The sequence below is a fragment of the Stigmatopora argus genome, chromosome 4 (assembly GCF_051989625.1).
Source record: "Stigmatopora argus isolate UIUO_Sarg chromosome 4, RoL_Sarg_1.0, whole genome shotgun sequence".
Classification (NCBI taxonomy): Eukaryota; Metazoa; Chordata; class Actinopteri; order Syngnathiformes; family Syngnathidae; genus Stigmatopora; species Stigmatopora argus.
In genome coordinates this window covers 13915748-13934500 of record NC_135390.1, presented here as the reverse complement: position 1 = coordinate 13934500, position 18753 = coordinate 13915748, and the positions used below count along the sequence as shown (strand labels likewise).

The following is an 18753-nucleotide window of genomic DNA, read 5'->3' as shown; positions in this document are numbered from 1 at the left end:
TAGGAATATCGTCTTTACAACAAAGCATTTTCATAGCCCTTGATTCCTCCAGTGTCACTCCTACACAAATTTATTTTATACATGCTGTTTTTGTAGTATTAAACAAAGGCGCGCACTCTCACACACACTCACACACACACACACACACACACACACACACACACACACACACACACACACACACACACAAAACAAGCAAATCTGTGGCTGCAATGATTTTTTGTACTGTAAGTACTTTTATGTTTTGAAGCATTTACAAAAGAAACAGCGTTTATCCTCCACCATAATTAAATGAGTGTATGTCTTCCCTTGCAGTATATTGTACTGTGCTCTAGCACAGTCATGTGGTTGGAAAATAAAACTGCATGAGTTTCTATTTAACTACATTTTATTTTGTCACAAAATCTTATATTTACCAGTCTATACTCTTGATATATAGTATTCAGTTTACTCAGCATAGGAATGCTCACTACTGTGTATGTATGTGTACTGTTATGGCCTGTACTCCTTTGTAGGGAGAGGTGGCGGCTGCCTCTGCACTATTTATAAACTGCCTGGCCCAAAAATATCACAATTTATTCATATTCAGTGTTGCATATTATTTTCACCAGCAGCTTGCATTGAGAGTTGGACCACTGTGTAAATCCATCTCCAGCATATGGCCGAACTTCTCAAATGGGTTACAGATTGGACTCTGGAAGATAGTTATGTGCTCTGATGAGTCCAGATTTGTGGAGGCGGTTCCAGATTGAGGCAACAGGGTAAGAAGAGAAGCAGGTCCTAGTGCCTAGTGCCTACCGAGCCAAAAGAATGAGGTCAGCTGACTACCTGAATATTCTGAATGACCAGGTTATTCCATCAATTATTTATTTTTCTTCCCAGATGGTACAGCATATACTCCAAGATCGTCGAGCTCACATTGTGAAAGATAGGTTCATGTACGTAACAATCCTGCACATAAATTTTATAGAAATAATACAAAACCACCATCATCCTCATCATACACCATGCCTCTTGACAATTATTTAATCATGATGTGCCTATATCTCCATGTTGCTTCGCTTTCAAACTATCGTCACTAGAACAAACATGTTTTTGTTCCACTTTTTGGGTGTCACTGGCAACCTACACTTCCACTGGGTCTCTTGATGCCTAATTAACTTTCTCTACAACAGCCTCACAACCTAATCATCACTGTTTGTTCTTGTTTTATTGTATCATGATTTAGTGAGGTTGTGCTTTTGCACAATGTGCATTTACATTGGTTTGCTGGTCAAATTTGCAGTACATGGTCACAACCCTTAATTCAGCATCACCACAATATCACAGTAGTACTACCTGTTGGTTGCTGCATATGGGAACGTTAACCTTTGTTGCCATAGACACTTCCCAACAGTTGAGCTCCTTAGAGGTTGGGCTCCTAAGTAGGGTTCCGTTTGGCTCTTTAGCACAGCTCTCTGCTGGTGCAGTATTGCGCACGACAAAAAGGCTGTCACTACTCTAAGAAGAGACATTTCTTCAGGCTAAATGGAAATATTCTTTAATTTTTTTTAAATAGTTTTTATATGTCTGCAATGATTATCTGTTTCTATGAGTTTTAAAATCATTTTATACACAATAACTGTAAACCTTGTTAATCTTAACTGTTTTGTTTTTTATGATCCTCTTTAAACCCTTTGGACAATATTTTTGATGGCCTGTTATCCAATGATGCCCAACAATTTTGTACTTAAATTCATTTAAAAAGAGTCATTTTAGGTCGCACGTGAAACCACTTTTACGCACAAGGATGGGCTCGGAGAAGCCAAGTTTCCTGACCCAACCGGTGGTGAAGAGCATCTTCATGTTCCGCAATGGTGACTTGTACTACGAAGCCCGTAGACTTGTGATTAACCAGAAGAGAGTGTCCAACTTTGAAACTTTGCTTAGGGAAGTGACAGGAGGCATTCAGGCACCGTTTGGAGCAGTGAGGAACATATACACGCCGCGTGGAGGACACAAAGTCGACTCTTTGGACAGCATCCAGAGTGGGGAGCAGTACGTCGCTGCTGGGAGAGAAAAATTCAAAAAGTTAGAGTAAGTAAAACTCATTTCCTCCAAGTTTATCAGCTGTATCAATGATAGAATGGAATTTATTGTCATTTTCACAAGTAGACTGACATTAAAAATGCAACCCAATCAATGAGCATATTAATTTCAAAACATCACACGAACGCACACTCAATTTCAGTATTCCACACCTTGTCGAAAATTAAAATGGTGTTTTTGAAAAATTTCAGGTATCCAATTAGTAACAGTAAATACACTATTAATTGTAAGTGCACTTTAAATAGATAGAGCTGCACTCCAGATTGATTAGAGTGCTAATTATAATATTAAGCCATTGTTACATATTGAGAGAATATAGCAATGCCTCTTCAAAATCAGCCACCATAATGAGCACAAACTTAGATTAATACTTTTGTATCAGAAAAACCTCAGTAATATTTTATTTAGTTTTGATTATGTTTTTCTACAGAATTCATGTCTGTGATTAGTGCAGGTTTGCTTAATTCAGTGGCGAAAAATGTCTGATAAAGACAAATTAACCTGTGTACAGTATATTAACTTGGACAATAATAGAATATAAAGTGCATGCCCTTTTAGTAATAATAGATCCCTGTAATTGTTTATTATCCCATGTAGTGAAACTGTTTGATAGGAATGTGTAAAGAATAAATCAGATGATTATTATTCAATACATATATTTTTTGCTTATAGTTATCTACAGATCAGCTCTAGAAAGAGAAGGATGTTACACTCTCTTCCACTGCAGGTAAGCCAAAATGTGAATCTGTGGAAATGTTAATTACTGGGTTCAGTTAGGGTGTAATCAGCCTTTCGCCCAAAATCATCTGGAATAGGCTCCGGCAACCCCCGCAACTCTTACGAAAATGTGCGGTAGGGAAGATGAATTAATGAATAAATGAAATAAGTGCAAAAAAAGTAATACAGTATTAATTTTTTTTAAAATAGTTTTTTTTTCCTTTTAATTGGGCAGGAGTGTGAAGTTGTCTTTTTATTTCTGAGCAGGAGAAATGTTTTTCTTATTTCCACTCCTTTGTTAAACTGTGCTTATTCTTTAAACATTATTTATTTTGTAGTCATCAATACAAGGACCATAAATCACATGCTCCTCCCACCCCATTTATCATGGCTAATTTTGTCAATCAGTGGTAAGAACTCTTGACTGTCTAAAAAGGTCATTTGTTATTGTTAAATTATATGATGGTTTTTTTTTTTTTGTTCATGGATCAGCTTTCAACTCTTGTTTATATATTGTAAGAGTGTATCGTGTACTATTTGGATAACTGCAGTATCATATAATATGCTTTACTGTATAGTAGTATAATATTGTGTAAATTGACCCCTCAGGCCAGACCATTGCCACCAAATCGAATTCCTGTGACTGCAAGGTTCTTGAAGCCAATTAAAGAGCCGTGTCCAATATTGTGAGTGCCATTTTTCACCCTTTACTCTTTGGTTTTTTAAATGTGTAATTTCATTCAAGCACCAATTCATATACCATTAAATAAAATCGTAAATTACATGGTTCTAATATGACAATGTGATAATCCATGTTTACTCTAGTAAACCTGGCTCCCAGTTTCCATTGAGTAATTTCTCCACATCCTCATATTTTCATACTCAGTGTGGTGGTAAATGGGGACACTCTGACTCCAGCGATAAGACTGCTCATCCACCAGAGGATACTGAGCCAGTTTGAGAGAATATTAGAGATGATCTCAGAGAAGATCGGTTTGAGAGTCCTTGGTGGTGTGAGAAGGTAATATCAATATTAGTGTAGTATGAAACTTCCTGTGGGGTTTTATGTTCTCCTTATGTTTTCGTTTAATCAAAATGGAAAACAAAGGAAAGTGAAAGCACTATGCTGTTCTGTATGTATGAAGTTAAATTCAACTGAAGTATAAATGTATATACACTTGACTCTTTCTCTGCTAGTCTTTACACCTATGAGGGCCAGCAGGTGACTGATGGCACACAGATGGAGAACGGTCAGCTCTATGTGGCCGTAGGCAGAGAGAAATTTAAGAAGCTTTCCTACATTGACCTGCTTTTCAGTAAACCTCGTGGAACATGGAATGTCAATGGGTAAGCATATGACCCAAAAAGTATAATGCTCCTCATATTGTATTTAAAGCCTGCATGCAGTCAAACTGACATTTTTTCTTTACAACTACTAGATCCATCATAATAGATTGGTTTGTTTGCAGGATGAAAATGGGCCAACTGCCGCCAATCTACAGATCACCAAAACAAAATTTAAATGTAAGATTCATGTGCTGTCACAAAGTTTATCCTATATGTATTTATGTGTGTGTGTGTGTATTTCTATTCTAGTTTGCTTATTTTAGTGTCTAGGGCCTTACGATCATTGTTATCCAAAGCTAATCTCTCTTCAGAAAAAGACAGTGGTCCAGAGCACTGACAGTGGAAATAGTGGGACAAAAGACTCTCCTCCAAACCACAGTGGTGGCAATGGGGAGCACCTCTCCACAATAGTCAGAGAAATCTCCCAGGCCAGACTCCTCTCTCTTCGGTTGAAAAGGAGTGGACAGAGCATAACCCTGTGTGACAATGGTAATACTTTTAGTAATACGTTTTAGCCTATTGTTGTCTAGTATTTTTCATGTCATATTGAGTCTTCCACAAGACAGTTTGGGGGACAAAAAGTATAACAAGCCATAGTAACCACCGTGGCACACTTCCACTAATTTGGCATTTCTTCGCCCTTTTTTTGTACTGCGATATAGCACAAAAGGCAAGACTTATTTTATTTGTTCATTTTTTGAACATGTATATCTGACTCTTTTAATGAGGGTCTCTGCTGACAACAACCTTTTATGTGTGGAGATGACAGCACTCTTTAAGTGATACATTGATCTTGAACACTTCAACCGTGTGCCACAATTTGATGATGATGGGACAGGAGCTGCCTCGGCTGACTTGACTTGATCATTTATTTAGTAGCTCATGTGCTGAAAAGGTGTGAGCTCCTCCGAACAAAAATATCTGCTGAGCTTTGTAGATTGTGGGAGGTTAGTCCTTGAAAAGTAGTTCTTGAGCAAAGAAAGTTTGAGCACCTCTGCCCTGTTGGATAACTTGCTAACAGGAAAACTCTGTGTTATTACAAAGGGAAAGTTCTTCAGTAGTCAACATTTTGCATTAGTATAGTAACATGTCATTGTGGTGTCCTACTAGAGTTCATAATACACTTGTTGTTATCCACTACTGAACTGTTACTATCCTGTTTAAGATCCTAGCAGCAGGGATGACACAGTGGCTATAAAATGGTCTTACTAGTAAGGACAAAGTACACTATAATGGATATATAATATTTAGCATTGATGCTTATATATGCTGCATCCCCAAATTGAATTACGTAATGCCAACTTGGGCAATCTTATGTAACCGGCTGCCTATATAAACGGCCGCTTAGAGGCGCAGTTGTTCCACTTTAGAAGATAAAAGTAAGCAACGATGACATGAAACACTTTTTTTCTAGAAACCCATTACATCATCATCCATCCCTCTGCTCTGCGAACGTAAAAGCATATTTCCCTAATTCCCAGTTAAAGCACGCTCATTGCGAGTTTACAGATAAGTGGACACGACAGCCTTTGGCTGACCTTTACGTGACCTCCTTTTCAGTGGGAGTAACATTATAACATCCCTTATTAGCTTGTCATAAATTATTGTCTTCATCTTCCATCAGGCTTATTTTTGGCTTTTGGACAAATCAGTGAGTGCGTAGTATGTGTGGACTTATTTCTTTGTCAATATTTTTTTCTTTCATTTGTAGTTGTAATAGATTTTTTCAAACCTTTAAAATAGCCCTAAGAGTAACACAACTGTATATTATTACATCTCATTTCCCCTTGGATGACATTGGCACACATTGCATTTAGAGACAAAGCAAGCAGCAAGACCGGACAAAGAACACAATCTTTCAAATCATCTGCAGGGTTTTTTTAACCTCTCACTCTTTGACCTTAAGCAACGGTTGTATATAACATCTTTCCCACCAGCCCCCATGCTGTCATTTCATATTGTAAGAGATGCTGTACAATATATATTTTGTACAATACAAAATTTGCAATATATATCAAGTAAAATATACATGATTAGAAGGTTCCTATTGGTTTATCCCAAATTAAAACAAAAAAAGTACTATGCCTCTCTCTCTCATCATCATTATCAGTGATCAATATATATGCGAGGTGCTCACGTAATAAAGAAAAGCCAAGAAAGCACCGTAGGAAGCATACTATACACAAAAAAGATGGAAGTAAATTAAATTTAAATACATAATAAAAAATACTAACTTGCATTCTGCCTATTTGACACTGTTGAAATGTTGAATGGAGACAAGATGGCGGTGCAAAATCAAATCAAAGGTCAGTTTTCGCGTATGTTGCTCGACGACTCCCTGCCATCTGGCAGGGACCTCGGGAATAAGGAAAATGTGGAAAGCTTCAGACTTTTCTGCTTCATTAGAGTCAATACAGATGCAAGTGACAGAGAAACACTAGAAAAAGGGTCGTGGTGATGCAACAACTCATGCAGCAAAGGTCATGGAGTGTCTTCCTCTCTTTTTCTTTCTATGTCTCGCTCGCTTTGTGATTTTGAAGCGTGAGAACTGCTGATGTTGAAAATACCCCTAGTTTACTATAATCACGTTAAATCTAAAATTACAACAAAATGAGTAAGAAGATATGTGAGGCCACATAAGGTGTTATTAAAGGGAAATAAGTATAGAGGTTTGAGTAACACTACAGAGGAGGGAATACAATACAAAATATGAATATTGGGAAATGAAAACGCATTGATTTATTGAAAGCTAGGAGATTGTTGAGAGCTTTGGATAATTGCCTATCATTTTGTTAATCTCTCAATTTATAGTCATCAAAGCAGAAATTACCTTGCCTGTGCCCCTAGCTGAGACTAAATTACTACTCAGGAAATCGACAAAGGAGTCCGTTGCTTGAACGATAGATCTGCAGATATGGCCATGATGAGAGAAAGAAAAAAAAGAAAAAAGAATTAGCCACCAGGTTCCTGTCCATTGTTCATTGGACTGTAAACTTGATAGATTTATTTCGTCTGTCTAATCTGAACATGACAGGTTTTGCTCAAAATGATACAACTTTGCATTTAAAGGCTCTGAATTGCTTGACACTTAGTAACTTTAGTCCAAGGTCTTTTCTGCATCTTAATCTTTTTCTCTCTTTGGGAATATTACTGTCTTTTTGTGTCAGACCCTGTGGAGGTAGTGGAGGTGTATAGTTATTTTCAAATAGACCGAAGTAAGTCAGGGTCAGCATTGAAGACTAAGAGTATTGAATCAGACAAAAATGTCATGTTCTGAAAAGCTGCTGCCCCCTTTTCATGTACGAGGCTGTATTTTATTATTTTTTTAATGCGGTAGGAGGAAATTCAATTTACCGTATATTATGTGATGGTACCTTATTATGTCCTTTGAGGTTTTTTTTCTTTTCTTTATGAAGGCGATATTAAATCACTCAAACTTTACTATATATTACAAAACATACAAAAGACAACGACAGAAAAAGAGCTTATACTTGCAAACATACTTTGAGAAACGTATGTTTAAATTACTTTATTTAGATGTTTTGTTGTTGTTGTTGTTGTTTTTCTTGTTGTTTTTCATTTTGTTAAATAATCTGTGAGGTTTGATTTCCCAAAATTTTAAATTGATTTTCATAAAGATCATTATTAGCTATTATTAACAAGTTAAATCTATGCCAATGTTCATCAAGTATACGCATCTCTTTGTGTGCACGCATTCCTGTGCACAAGTCTTCTCGCTTGATCAAGCCAGTTTTTCTGGTGTCCTTGAAGCTGATGCTGAATGGAGGAATTATCCATGTTAAAATATGTATCTACTATAATGCCTGTCAGAGAAAAACAATGCTGGGAGAGTGGAGGCATGGAAGGAAAATATGGTGTGGCTGTGTCAAAAAAGCGGCTTAGAAGCTAAAGGATGAGGGATGGCAATATTTAAATGTTTTTTTTCCTTCTGTTATACAGATCGTTTTAAGAAATTGTGTGACAAACCTGTTATTTGTGTATGCACTGGAGTGTTTTTGTGTGTATGCGTGTGTTTGCTTTTCATATTTCTGGAAAAACAGCTATCCTCCCATATCACCTCCTCTATTTGGGGCCTCCCATCTCCCATTTTTAAGGAAGATGGAAAAGGTTCTTTGTGACCCTTTGATGCAGGATTAGGGGATTAAAGTGTGGGTTGGCAGCACTAATCTGCTACATTAATCTGGTAACAAGTATTTCAGCAGCGACATGTAAGAATGCTAACTGTGACATGCAGCATGCCGGGTCTAACACCTTTACAGATGAACATTTTCATCATGTCTGTCATTTTAAATCCAAGATGCTTTACACAGCTCACATTGAATTTGCAAACCGTATCTTCACGGAATTTTCAAAAAGTTTAAACTAAAAGGACAAAAGTTGCATTTACAGAAATCCACCATTTAAATCTCAAGAACTGAATACAGAAGCATATAAAAATATGGTTCAGTCAAAGTGCATCAGAAAACATCTGGACTGGTATCACAAAAATACAGATTCTAGAGCTGAAAGTTGGAGGAAACTGCAGTACCTGAGGAAAAAAGAAAAATGCAAATTGAATTCTTGACGAATAACACTAGCTAAATTAATTCATGATAAACAAAATGAGACAGTGTCATTTCAAAATTACCTTACAATAAATTAAGGGTTCTGCTGTATGTACTCATTATATTATGTTGTAATCCTATGAAGTACTGCTTGTGTAATTAAATTGAATAGGCTCTAGGTTTATTTGAGAGAAACTGTTACAGATGGTGCACCAAATCAATCATAATATACTGCATATCCAGCATATTATTATTTTTGTAATTATATTATTATTTTCTAATATTTTCTAGTCAAATAGTCGTCAATAAGATAAGAGTCCCTCCCTATTCAAGCTACTCATTAGCTGTTTTATGGTCATGTTGTTGTAAACACCACCATAACTCAGCTAAATGCTCAATGACCAGAAAAAAAGATAACCCGTAAATGGGATGTAAATATTTCAGTTGCCATTGCAAAAACAGACACAATTGTCCCAATTTCTTAAGTCAGTCAGATTTTGCTTAGATGGCGTGCGATATAATGCATTTATTTGTGTACATCACATATAAATGTGGAACCTAAACATTGCCTTGAGGTATTGAGGTGTTTTTTAATATGGCTGGTATTATTGTATTAGTGAAGATAGGTGATGACATTGGCCATTCATGACCTTCAACATAGCGTTGAGATCATTCTACTGTGAGATTTTAAAAGATGTTTACAGATATCTCTGGTACGGTTCCATTGTCTGGACACGTGGTTAACGTTTTTTTCAAGACCACAAGATGTCCTTCTTGTGCTATGTTTGAGTATGCTTTAAACTGTTATAAACAAGCGATTTGACATACCTGAGGAAGAATCACCCATCCTTCCACCCATATTTTGAAGCCCTTATCCTCACTAGTGCCTCTACATGTGTACTTAAACTTGACAGTAAATTATATTCTGAAATAATTAGGTTTGACCACATCAGCATTTTTTCTGTGTATACAATATGTCTCTACCCATTCCACCCCCCACTCTATGTCCAAGAAAACTAATATACTAACAGATTAAATCATTTGGTATGTGTCAACATTTATCCATGTTTGATGACCCAATCACTCATATTTGTTCCCAGATGATTTGGATTCAAAAACTGATGATGGAAATGCTGATGTGAAATTTCTGGACCAGTCAAATGAAAAGGTACAGTTTTCTCTGTATTATTTTCTATTATCAAACTGATTGTATATAGTATATAATCAATTAGCAATCAGATAAATTAAACTTTTTTGCAATTACCTTTACAATTTAATAAAAGTAGTAAACAATAAACAAGTGAAGTTGTTTTAGAAATTTTATTGATAAAAGCAAAAAAATCTATGACTTGTTTTATTAATGAGGAAGTACGTACAAACTGTTTGTCATGTTGCAGGACCTTGCACCAGATCCTGTCAAATCATCAGAAGTGAATAACAAAGAGTGTGAAGAAGCAGAGGTTCCCTCTGAAAATACCTTTAAAAAGGACACTGATGTTAACCAAGAAGAAAAGAAAGATAAGGAGACAAAAAGCCCGACAGAAGTTGTAGATGAAGAAAATGAAGCTGAAAAGAGTGAAAATAAGCAAAAATCAACTGCAGTGCCGGAAGAGCAGGCTGCAGTGGTAAAAGAAGAGAAATATATGGGAGTGGATGAAATGAAGAGAGCTATAGATGACAGTAGAGCAACACCAGATGAGAGTTGTAAGCCCTTATCTGAGAGTAAAGAGAAAGTGGCAATTGGGAACGAGGAACATAATGATGATGTGAGTGAGTTTACAGCAAATTTCAGTGAGAAAGTTTCAGGTGGGCAAAAGGAAACCATCGATGTTTCAAAGGGGGAAATAATAAATGAGAGTAAGGATGATGTCAATGAGGCTACCAGTGAGTGTGAACTTACGTATGGTAATGACATGAGTGTTGATACTAGAGATAAAGTTTCAGATGAGAGTAAGGATGGGGGTAAAAAGGATTGTAAAGATGATGCCGATGAGGCTGCCAGTGAGAGTAAACATAAGGATGTCACTGACATAAGGGATGATGCTACAGATGAAGTTTCAGATGAGAGTAAGGATGAAGGTAAAAAGAAGTGTAAAGATGATGTGGATGAGTCTGCCAGTGAGCCCAAACTTAAGTATGTCAATGACATAAGGAATGATGCTTCAGATGAAGGTTCAGATGAGATAAAAGAGGAGAGTAAAAAGCAGTGTAAGGATGATAGCGGTGAGGCTGTCAGTGGACACAAACTTCAGTGTGGCACTGACATAAAGGATGATCATACTGATAGGGTTTTAGACGAGAGTAAGGATGAAGTTCAAGGTGAGTTTGCTGAAGTGAAACAGACAGAGCGTACCATTGAAAGTAAGGATGGAGGAGATACACATGAATTTGAGTGTAAGCATGGAGAGGCCAGTGGCGGTATAAATGAGTTTCCAGATAAAGGGTCACATGAGATTAAAAACGTTTTGGATGAATTTTCTGATAAGAAAACGAATCAGAGCTCAAATGAGTTTAAGGATGATTTTGTCAACGAGGAACCCAGTAAAAGCAAGGCTGAGGTTTCAAATGGGATTAGAGACGCCATTTTTAATGAGAATAAGGATTTAATGGCAAATGAGACTACGGACAAAACAGATGTGAACATGATACTCAGAAAGAACTGGGGATTTTAAAAATAGGAATTAGAAAAACTAAGGTTAATATTTTACAAAATTTAACAAATATGGCTTTTTTTAGATTATAGGAATGCAGTACTGAAATTGAAAAAAAATCATTAAACATCCTCAATTGCATTAGATATGTGATATGATAATTAACCACTTGTAATGTATAACTAAACTTTCTTTACATAACCCGTTACATTATTTAGTTGTCATTAAATAAATACATTTTAAAACGTTTGGGAGCAATTTGTTGTATTTGCTATTAATAACTCCAGTGCTTTACAAAATAATAAATAAAAGGCTTTCTTACAAGAATGTTCAGCCAATCACAGTCGTACAATGATATAATGTACAATTAGTAGATCAAATGATGGTGATTACTTCACTTTTTCTCATCAGCAAGTTATCTTTATTATTTGGTATCCATGCCATATAGGACTCTCGGAGCGTGTGAATCATCAGTGCGCAAATGTGTGTGTGTGTCGGCAATGGGGAGGGGGTCGCCATGACTCTTTACTGACTGCTCAAGGTGATAGTCCTCTGGGTGCTATTTCCAGATATGCCATTAATTTTGTCCTATCTAGTCCAGTGGTCCCATTCAGCATGTGCACATGTGGGTGTGTTAATGAGGCCTCAAATAGAACACTTATCATCCTATACGACGTATTTCTAAATGACCCTGTTGATGAATTACAGTCATCCCTGTGCTTTAAACTAATGAAAGCATTTTAAGTATGGTAGAGCATTGTCGTAATTGTAAAATAATGCATATATAGTTAGTGGACACTGTTCCAATGTGTATGAACGAGCAAAGCATTTCATTTTTGACTTACTGCTTAAGCAACGGCGGTGTTGTGGACAAGTAGTTAGCGGGTCTGCCTCAAAGTTCTGGGATTGAGGGTTCAATTCTGAGTGGGTTCTTACCTTACTATGGGGAGTTCGACTGTTATCACCGTCCCTAGGTGGGATTTCTCTGGGTACTGCGGTTTCCTCCCACATCCCAAAAATATTCATGCTCGCCTGGTTGACCACTCTAAATTGTCCCATAGGTATGAGTGTGAGGATGAATAATTGTTCATCTAAGTGTGCCCTGCGATGGGCTGGCAACTGATTAGAGGGGTGTGCCCGCCTACTGCCCATAGTTGGCTTGGATAGGCTCCAGCGCCTTCACGACCCTTGTGAGGATAAGCGGTAAAGAAACTGAATGAATGTTTAAATAACAGACTTGCACAAAATTAATCAGCATATTTAATTTTTATTGTGTTTGAAAATAGATACTACATTATTGATATTGACTTCACTTGTTCTTTATGCCTTTTAATTCCTTTTGTTATTACAGTAACATCAAGAGATGAACTGAATGTCAGAATAAATAAATTACAAGAATAAACTTTAGATAGTTTCTTCAATGGACAATGTGAAATACAGCATTTTGACAGCAAAATGATGAAACAAAACACACAGTTCACAGCATGAGACTACTAGTAAGCACATTTATTGATCGCCTGGTATCACTTTCACGGAACGTTTTTTATGTTTTCATGGTCTTTGAACAGTAGGATTGTAGTTTACATGTGATTGACTAACATTTAAAACATTGTGTTGCAATATCATGTGTGGCTGTGCTTTCTATGGTTTAAAAAAATAAGTGTAAGATCATTTGCAAAATCAATTATTGCATATTATTAACATGATTCAATAAATGTAGCACAGAGATTTTGGTCATGTTTTGTAACAATTAAATTTTGCTCATTTTTGTGAGTCTTCTCCAAGCGCTATCTTAATTCATAATGACAGTTTAAAGTTGATATTTTTAAGCATCTTTTCAAGAATTTGATGTTTAACTAATGAACTACAAAGTGTACGATATTTGGGTTAGGTTCCGGGTGGGGGAATCCTTCCTGCAATACAAGTAGAAGAGGAATCAAATTTTGTTTAAGATTGGCTAGCAACCAAATCAGAATATACACCATGTCATGGGCATACTTAGCTAAAATAGTCGCAACACAAAAATTGTGAGGATATGCAGTACAAATAATTGATGGATGGATGAATGCATGCATATTATATCATCTAATTTAGAAGACATGTCAACATATTTGCTCTTTTGTTATCAAACGGTCTGGTTTTAGTCATTAATCCTTTCAAAGACTAAAATTAAGAAGAAAAGGTCAAGCTTGAAAATGTTAGACCTTAGGTCTGTCCTGTCTTGCTAATTTATCTAATTTGCCCCACACGTGGTCACCAAATACCACTTCTAATAAGACTCACTGTTGCTTGTTCGCAGACAAAATAGTGCTGGTGATTTCTTGAGCCTATATTTCTATCTTGTGCTGCTGCGATTGGTTTTTGTGCCTGGTGCTCTGACCATTTCAAAGAGCATCATTAATGCCTGATGCTGCTCATTTCACCTCAGCAGCACCACATATCTTTGATACAATGTGACTACACCTTAAAAGAAAACAGTAATTTGTTCACTGGCTGTGTTGTATTGATTTGGCTTGTGTTACTTTGTGTTCTTTTCTTAAAATTCGATTTGGCAGACAATTTGTAAGGTAAATAAAATGCGTATGCTCATGATTCACTTAACACTTCAGAAATATGATCTATCAAGCATAGTGTGAAGTATATCCTATCAGACATGTAAGATGATCTTATTCGTAATAACAATTTAGCATTAAAATACATACAGTATACGTACAGAGTCCACTCACTCAAAGGCAGCACACAATTCACTCAGCAAATATTTTAATCCCCAATCAACCCGGCTGGTCAAGTTTCTGACTTTGGGGCTACTGGCTGGATGTTCTGAACTTTGGAAAGTGTTACTGGCACCTTGCCCTCCCCAGGGGTGGGTGCTCTCATTATGGGAGTACCTGTCACAAACATAGGTGTTAGTCAGAGCCATATTTTCAGTAATGTGAGCCAATGTGAAGAATTAAACCTTACCAACTGTTGAATGCATATCAGCCAATCGCTCTTTAAACTTTTGCTGGAGGAATAATTCTTCTTTGGAGTAGCTTTTGGCAAAAGCGGAGAGCAGGAGACCCACAGCCATGGCAGTCCCTCCCACACAGAACAATACAGCCCCAGTCAGCTTGCAAACGTCCAGTGCTCGGTTAAAACTGACTGCCTGGCTGCAAGACAGGCAGTGAAACATCATGAAAACAAAAAAAAATCAAGAGCACAATGTGCCTATAGTCGTCTCCTGCATCTAATGTTCTTAATCAGTAAGTATACTTTTTTGCATACTGTTCACTCCACACAAATCCTTCTGCTGAGATGTACCTGTCCACAAAAAGAAGATCCTCTTCACCAAATGCTTCAATCCTTGTGGGCGTGGCGTAGCCCACAACTATGACAATCAGGCCTGCAAACAAGATGATTGTGCCAAACGCAAGACAGACCTGATGTTGAAAAGGAAAAGAAAATTATTATTTGCAAATAATATTTACCTAATTGAAATAATAAGTTATTTTTTAGGAGTGAGGCAACAGATTGTGAATCTTACCTTCCAGAGTAAAGAGCTCCACCTGCTAGGCGATCTCTGAATCTGAAAATCTTCATCACGTTCCCAGATTGAAGCAGTGCACTCCTCATAAAACTGGATGAATGAGACATTTTTATTTAAAAGCCAAATGCCCTAACTTCTATATCATATTTTATTTTGAGGAAAGAAGTATGTTTTTGCCCTACCTGGTGTAAGTAGGAGCGGACACCATACTGTTGGCAGTTGCCTCTGCCTTTGGCTTGCTCGCCGTAATCCGATCCACAGATTTCTGAGCAAGACGCCATCCTTCACCACTGTCTGCCAGCTTGAACAAGCACGTATGGAAATTTTTAAATGAATCCACACTCACGGTTTTGTAACCTGCGCCTGAAATATAATTCATCTAATGCAGGTTTGTATATGTATTCATAAACAAACATACCCTTCCACAGTCATAATCATTCATTTCTTTTTTTTAATGTTTGCTAGAGACAAAGGGAAACAAGGCCACAATATTGTATATGGCTCCACCCAACAGACTTGTGGGTAATTGAAAGCAAGCAAATATATAATATAAATATATATCCTTTGAGGTCATAATTATAAATACAAATACAAATGCAAATACAAATATAAATATATAAATGTTTTTTCTTGGCTTTTTTTCTTTGTGCAAATTATCTGTGTGATTACCCATTGATTTCACCTGCTGTTTCCTGCCTTTGTGCTGTGTCTTGTGCCTCTCGGGTCAGACACCTGTTCCAAATTGTCTCGTCAACCCCTGTCTATCTATTTACACCCTGTGTCTGCACTTAGTTGGATCGTCTGTGTTTTGTAAGTTTGATTTTTCTCTTTTCGTTTTTAATACGTTTCTTTTCCTTGAGTTTTGTATCAAGGTTTATTTTAGTGAACACGTTTTTGTTACCAAAACAATTCCAACCTTCCCGTGTTACCTGCATCGCTGCATTTATGTCCAAATCCGCGTTTAGCTTTATTGCGGCCATATTTTCGTATGCTGTCTAGAGCTATATCAAACCGAGTCTATGCACCAGGCAACATGACGTTTGAGGCCAAGCTTTAGTAAGTTCTTAGCAAGCGTGCGGATGGAACGATGGTTGCTGTGGCGATCTTGGTACCGTGGATTTTTTTTTTTTAGACCGAACGGATCGCTGATTTGAATTCGACGTCCCACTCTGCCACGTTGTGTTTAGTTCTCATGAACCGCCATCGTCTGTGAACTGGCCATGGTGCTGAACTCCATTACACCAGCATGAAAACACATACGTCATAATGTGACGCTCGTCTGAAAACAGACCTCCACCAAGCGTCCTTCCAACCCCCACGAGACATATAGACCAGATTTTTTATATTCAATTTGCAGTCAGTGTTTGGACAAAATCTGTCTGAATTTTGTATTCTGCCACCCTGTTTTTCGCACAAAATATACCCAAATAGATGCGGATTGAGTTTTTTGTCATTTCTCCTGATCGGGACTGTGCAATGCAGACCTTTCGAAATTCAATCGACTAAGTAACACCACTCAAGGTGAAAGTGGACATTTGTGCCGGATGCCCAAACTAGATGTGGAGATGTTTAGCATTAACACAAGGACACGCTCGTTTTAATAAGGCCAAACGGCCGTCGTTGATATTATTAACCAGAGTTCCCGTCAAATGTTTCAAATAGGCACGAAAGCTGCTTCGAAAATATATATATATATCAAAGTAAAAATACTGAAACAGCAATTTACCTGTCATTGGCAGCTAGGAGAGCGATCACCCGCTGCTGCTTGCTCAGCCGGCTCCCATTACACCCCCCTATCCTCACTCTCACCCCCTCTCTCTCTCTCATCCACCCGCTCACTGCTCACCATTTATTGCGCACGCGTCAGCTCCATGACAACAATGTGACTCAGAGCCATATATAAATAACCAGGCAAAGACTGTATAGGATTGGCCTGGATATTCATTTAAAAAATCTAAAATTTAGACATACATTGACGACAAACTGACATACTGTTTTAATTTACATTGTTGTGTGTGCCTCAGGGCATAGTGTCTTCCTCACTATATTTTTCCAATTTTCAGACAGCTGCTAATCATATCATTTTGGGATCATTATTGTCTTATTATACACTTAATGAGGGTAAGATCTGCATATATGGTACGGTAGTTAAATCATAAACAAGGTGCACTCCGTTACTGGCCTTAAACCTTCTGTACATATTTTTTAATGGTTGAGAGCTGAATGAGACTCGTCATGAATTATCCATTGAAGCAGCAATTTGTTTACACTGCAGCCTCAGTTCACATTCATATCCCATTTCTCTTTGTTTTGCAGCAGCCAATGATTGCAACTATAGTAACAGATTAGAGCTGTGGACCCAAATGGCTTGTTATATAATTTGTCTTTAATTCAAGTTGCTAAGGCATTGCTTGTGTAGTGATGTTATTCTCTGTGGAGTAAAGACCTCTGCTTCTAATGCCCATTCCGCCTAGAAGAGTAATCTTGTCATGAGGAATACATGTAGGGTTTATCCAAGTTTATATAAGTATGTATTTTACAAAGAGTGTAATTTCCAAGTAGAGAGTCACTTTAAATGTATCACTTTAGCCACAGGTGCAGGCTATCAAATCCACTGCAGTTCTACCATCAAAGAGGCAATTGTCATGCAGTCAGGAATTTATAAATGCATGTTTATTTTCTTTTTGGCCAGGAATATAATTCTTAATTTGTATTTCTTAAATGAAATTATTGTTTCAATGTGCATTACCACCTAAAGCTGTGGTTTTGATCCCAGGTGGGTTCCAACCTTCCTATGTGGAGTTTCTATGTTCTTCCTGGGCCTGCGTGGGTTTTCTCTGGGTACTCTGGGTTCCTCCCAAATCCCCAAAACATGTGTGCTAAATTTCAGGGTTTACAATTAATTGGATACTGGACCAAATTAGGACTTGATTAACCCTAGTGGGCCTTATGTGAGGATGTGTAGTTGTAATAGCCATAACACCAGATGATCTTGAAGTAGGCTTCTGAGGACGTGTCCATAAAATATGAAATAAATCTTACTGAGCTCATGTCTTGTGTTTTTATAAGGTGAAGTCCCTTGGCCCTTGATGACTATGGCGTGTGATGGCCAGTGCGTTGCCTTTGATGCTGTACTTTCAAAATATTCTGTCGAGATGTGAGGTAAGGAACATCATCTCTCCCTGTCTCTCTCTCATTCTTTCTCCCTTCTTCTCTTTCCCTCTCTCCCAGTCCCCTCCATTACCTGATGAGCATCTCAGTGTAGAGTGAGGCAGTTACTATGGTGACATGAAAAGGTCACCTTCAGGGAGCTCCCTGTGAGCGTGTGCAGAATGCCAGTCGAATAATCAGGCTTCCTGTAATGACTGATAACAGACAACAGCTCATTACAGAGGGAGGGAAAAAAAGATATGGCTCAGTGCTTCCAGAGAGATTATTATTCTCTGAGCAAAGAAACAATTTACCAGGGTATCCCTGCACTTCTATAGTTTATGTTTTAAGCTTGTGAGTTTTGGGGAATAGCATTGTGTACAGACAGATCAATACAAAAAAGGGGGAAAAATAAAATCTTGTGCTGTCCCAACTACATTTTGTTGGATGAACTGGCAAAGTCTGCTAGGGTGACAGATGAAATGTCCCCTGAGGCAACCAGAAAACTCCAGTTGCAACCAATTAAATGCCCTGGCTCTATCTCTTGTTACAACCATCTCGTTTAATTTGTCCATTGAATTTTATATTTATCGGGAAATGCACATTATCAATATTCAACTTAGAGAGCAGTAAAGAGAAATGGTAAAAAGCTTCAAGCACAATATGCCTGTCTTGGAATGCTCTTGAGTTTTTCTGGTTATTTAAGTTA

The 18753-nt window shown here is 37.5% G+C and overlaps 2 protein-coding genes and 1 long non-coding RNA gene across 6 annotated transcripts in view; 2 read left to right on the top strand and 1 right to left on the bottom strand.

Annotated features, from left to right (window-relative positions):
• Positions 1-644: 644 nt before the first annotated feature.
• LOC144072822 (uncharacterized) lies at positions 645-11655 on the top strand. 2 transcript variants are annotated; one of them, XM_077598137.1, is made up of 11 exons: positions 645-761; positions 883-938; positions 1759-2076; positions 2761-2815; positions 3415-3491; positions 3692-3826; positions 4003-4152; positions 4275-4329; positions 4464-4641; positions 9818-9885; positions 10115-11655. In XM_077598137.1, exons 2-11 carry the CDS (start codon positions 883-885, stop codon positions 11387-11389), a joined length of 2367 nt encoding a protein of 788 aa, XP_077454263.1. In that variant the 5' UTR covers positions 645-761; the 3' UTR covers positions 11390-11655. The 2 variants fall into 2 exon arrangements, with proteins under 2 accessions (XP_077454263.1, XP_077454264.1); XM_077598138.1 differs by having other exon boundaries at positions 759-1856; positions 1930-2076.
• Positions 11656-12619: 964 nt separating this feature from the next.
• On the bottom strand, positions 12620-16719 carry nrsn1 (neurensin 1). Of its 3 annotated transcripts, none has more exons than XR_013300120.1 (7): positions 16621-16719; positions 15077-15195; positions 14892-14984; positions 14669-14787; positions 14330-14517; positions 14082-14256; positions 12620-13281 (listed from the first exon to the last, which is right to left on the bottom strand). XR_013300120.1 is itself a non-coding variant. In XM_077599560.1 (6 exons), exons 2-6 carry the CDS (start codon positions 15173-15175, stop codon positions 14153-14155), a joined length of 603 nt encoding a protein of 200 aa, XP_077455686.1. In that variant the 5' UTR covers positions 15176-15195; positions 16621-16719; the 3' UTR covers positions 12620-14152. The 3 variants fall into 3 exon arrangements, 1 of the variants encoding a protein (XP_077455686.1); XR_013300119.1 differs by having other exon boundaries at positions 14095-14256; XM_077599560.1 differs by having other exon boundaries at positions 12620-14256.
• LOC144073596 (uncharacterized) overlaps positions 15591-18753 on the top strand; it is a 42176-nt gene continuing 39013 nt past the window's right edge. The window contains exons 1-2 of the long non-coding RNA XR_013300121.1: positions 15591-15704; positions 17964-18056. This is a non-coding gene — a long non-coding RNA (uncharacterized LOC144073596). The remainder of the gene's footprint in view (positions 15705-17963; positions 18057-18753) is intronic.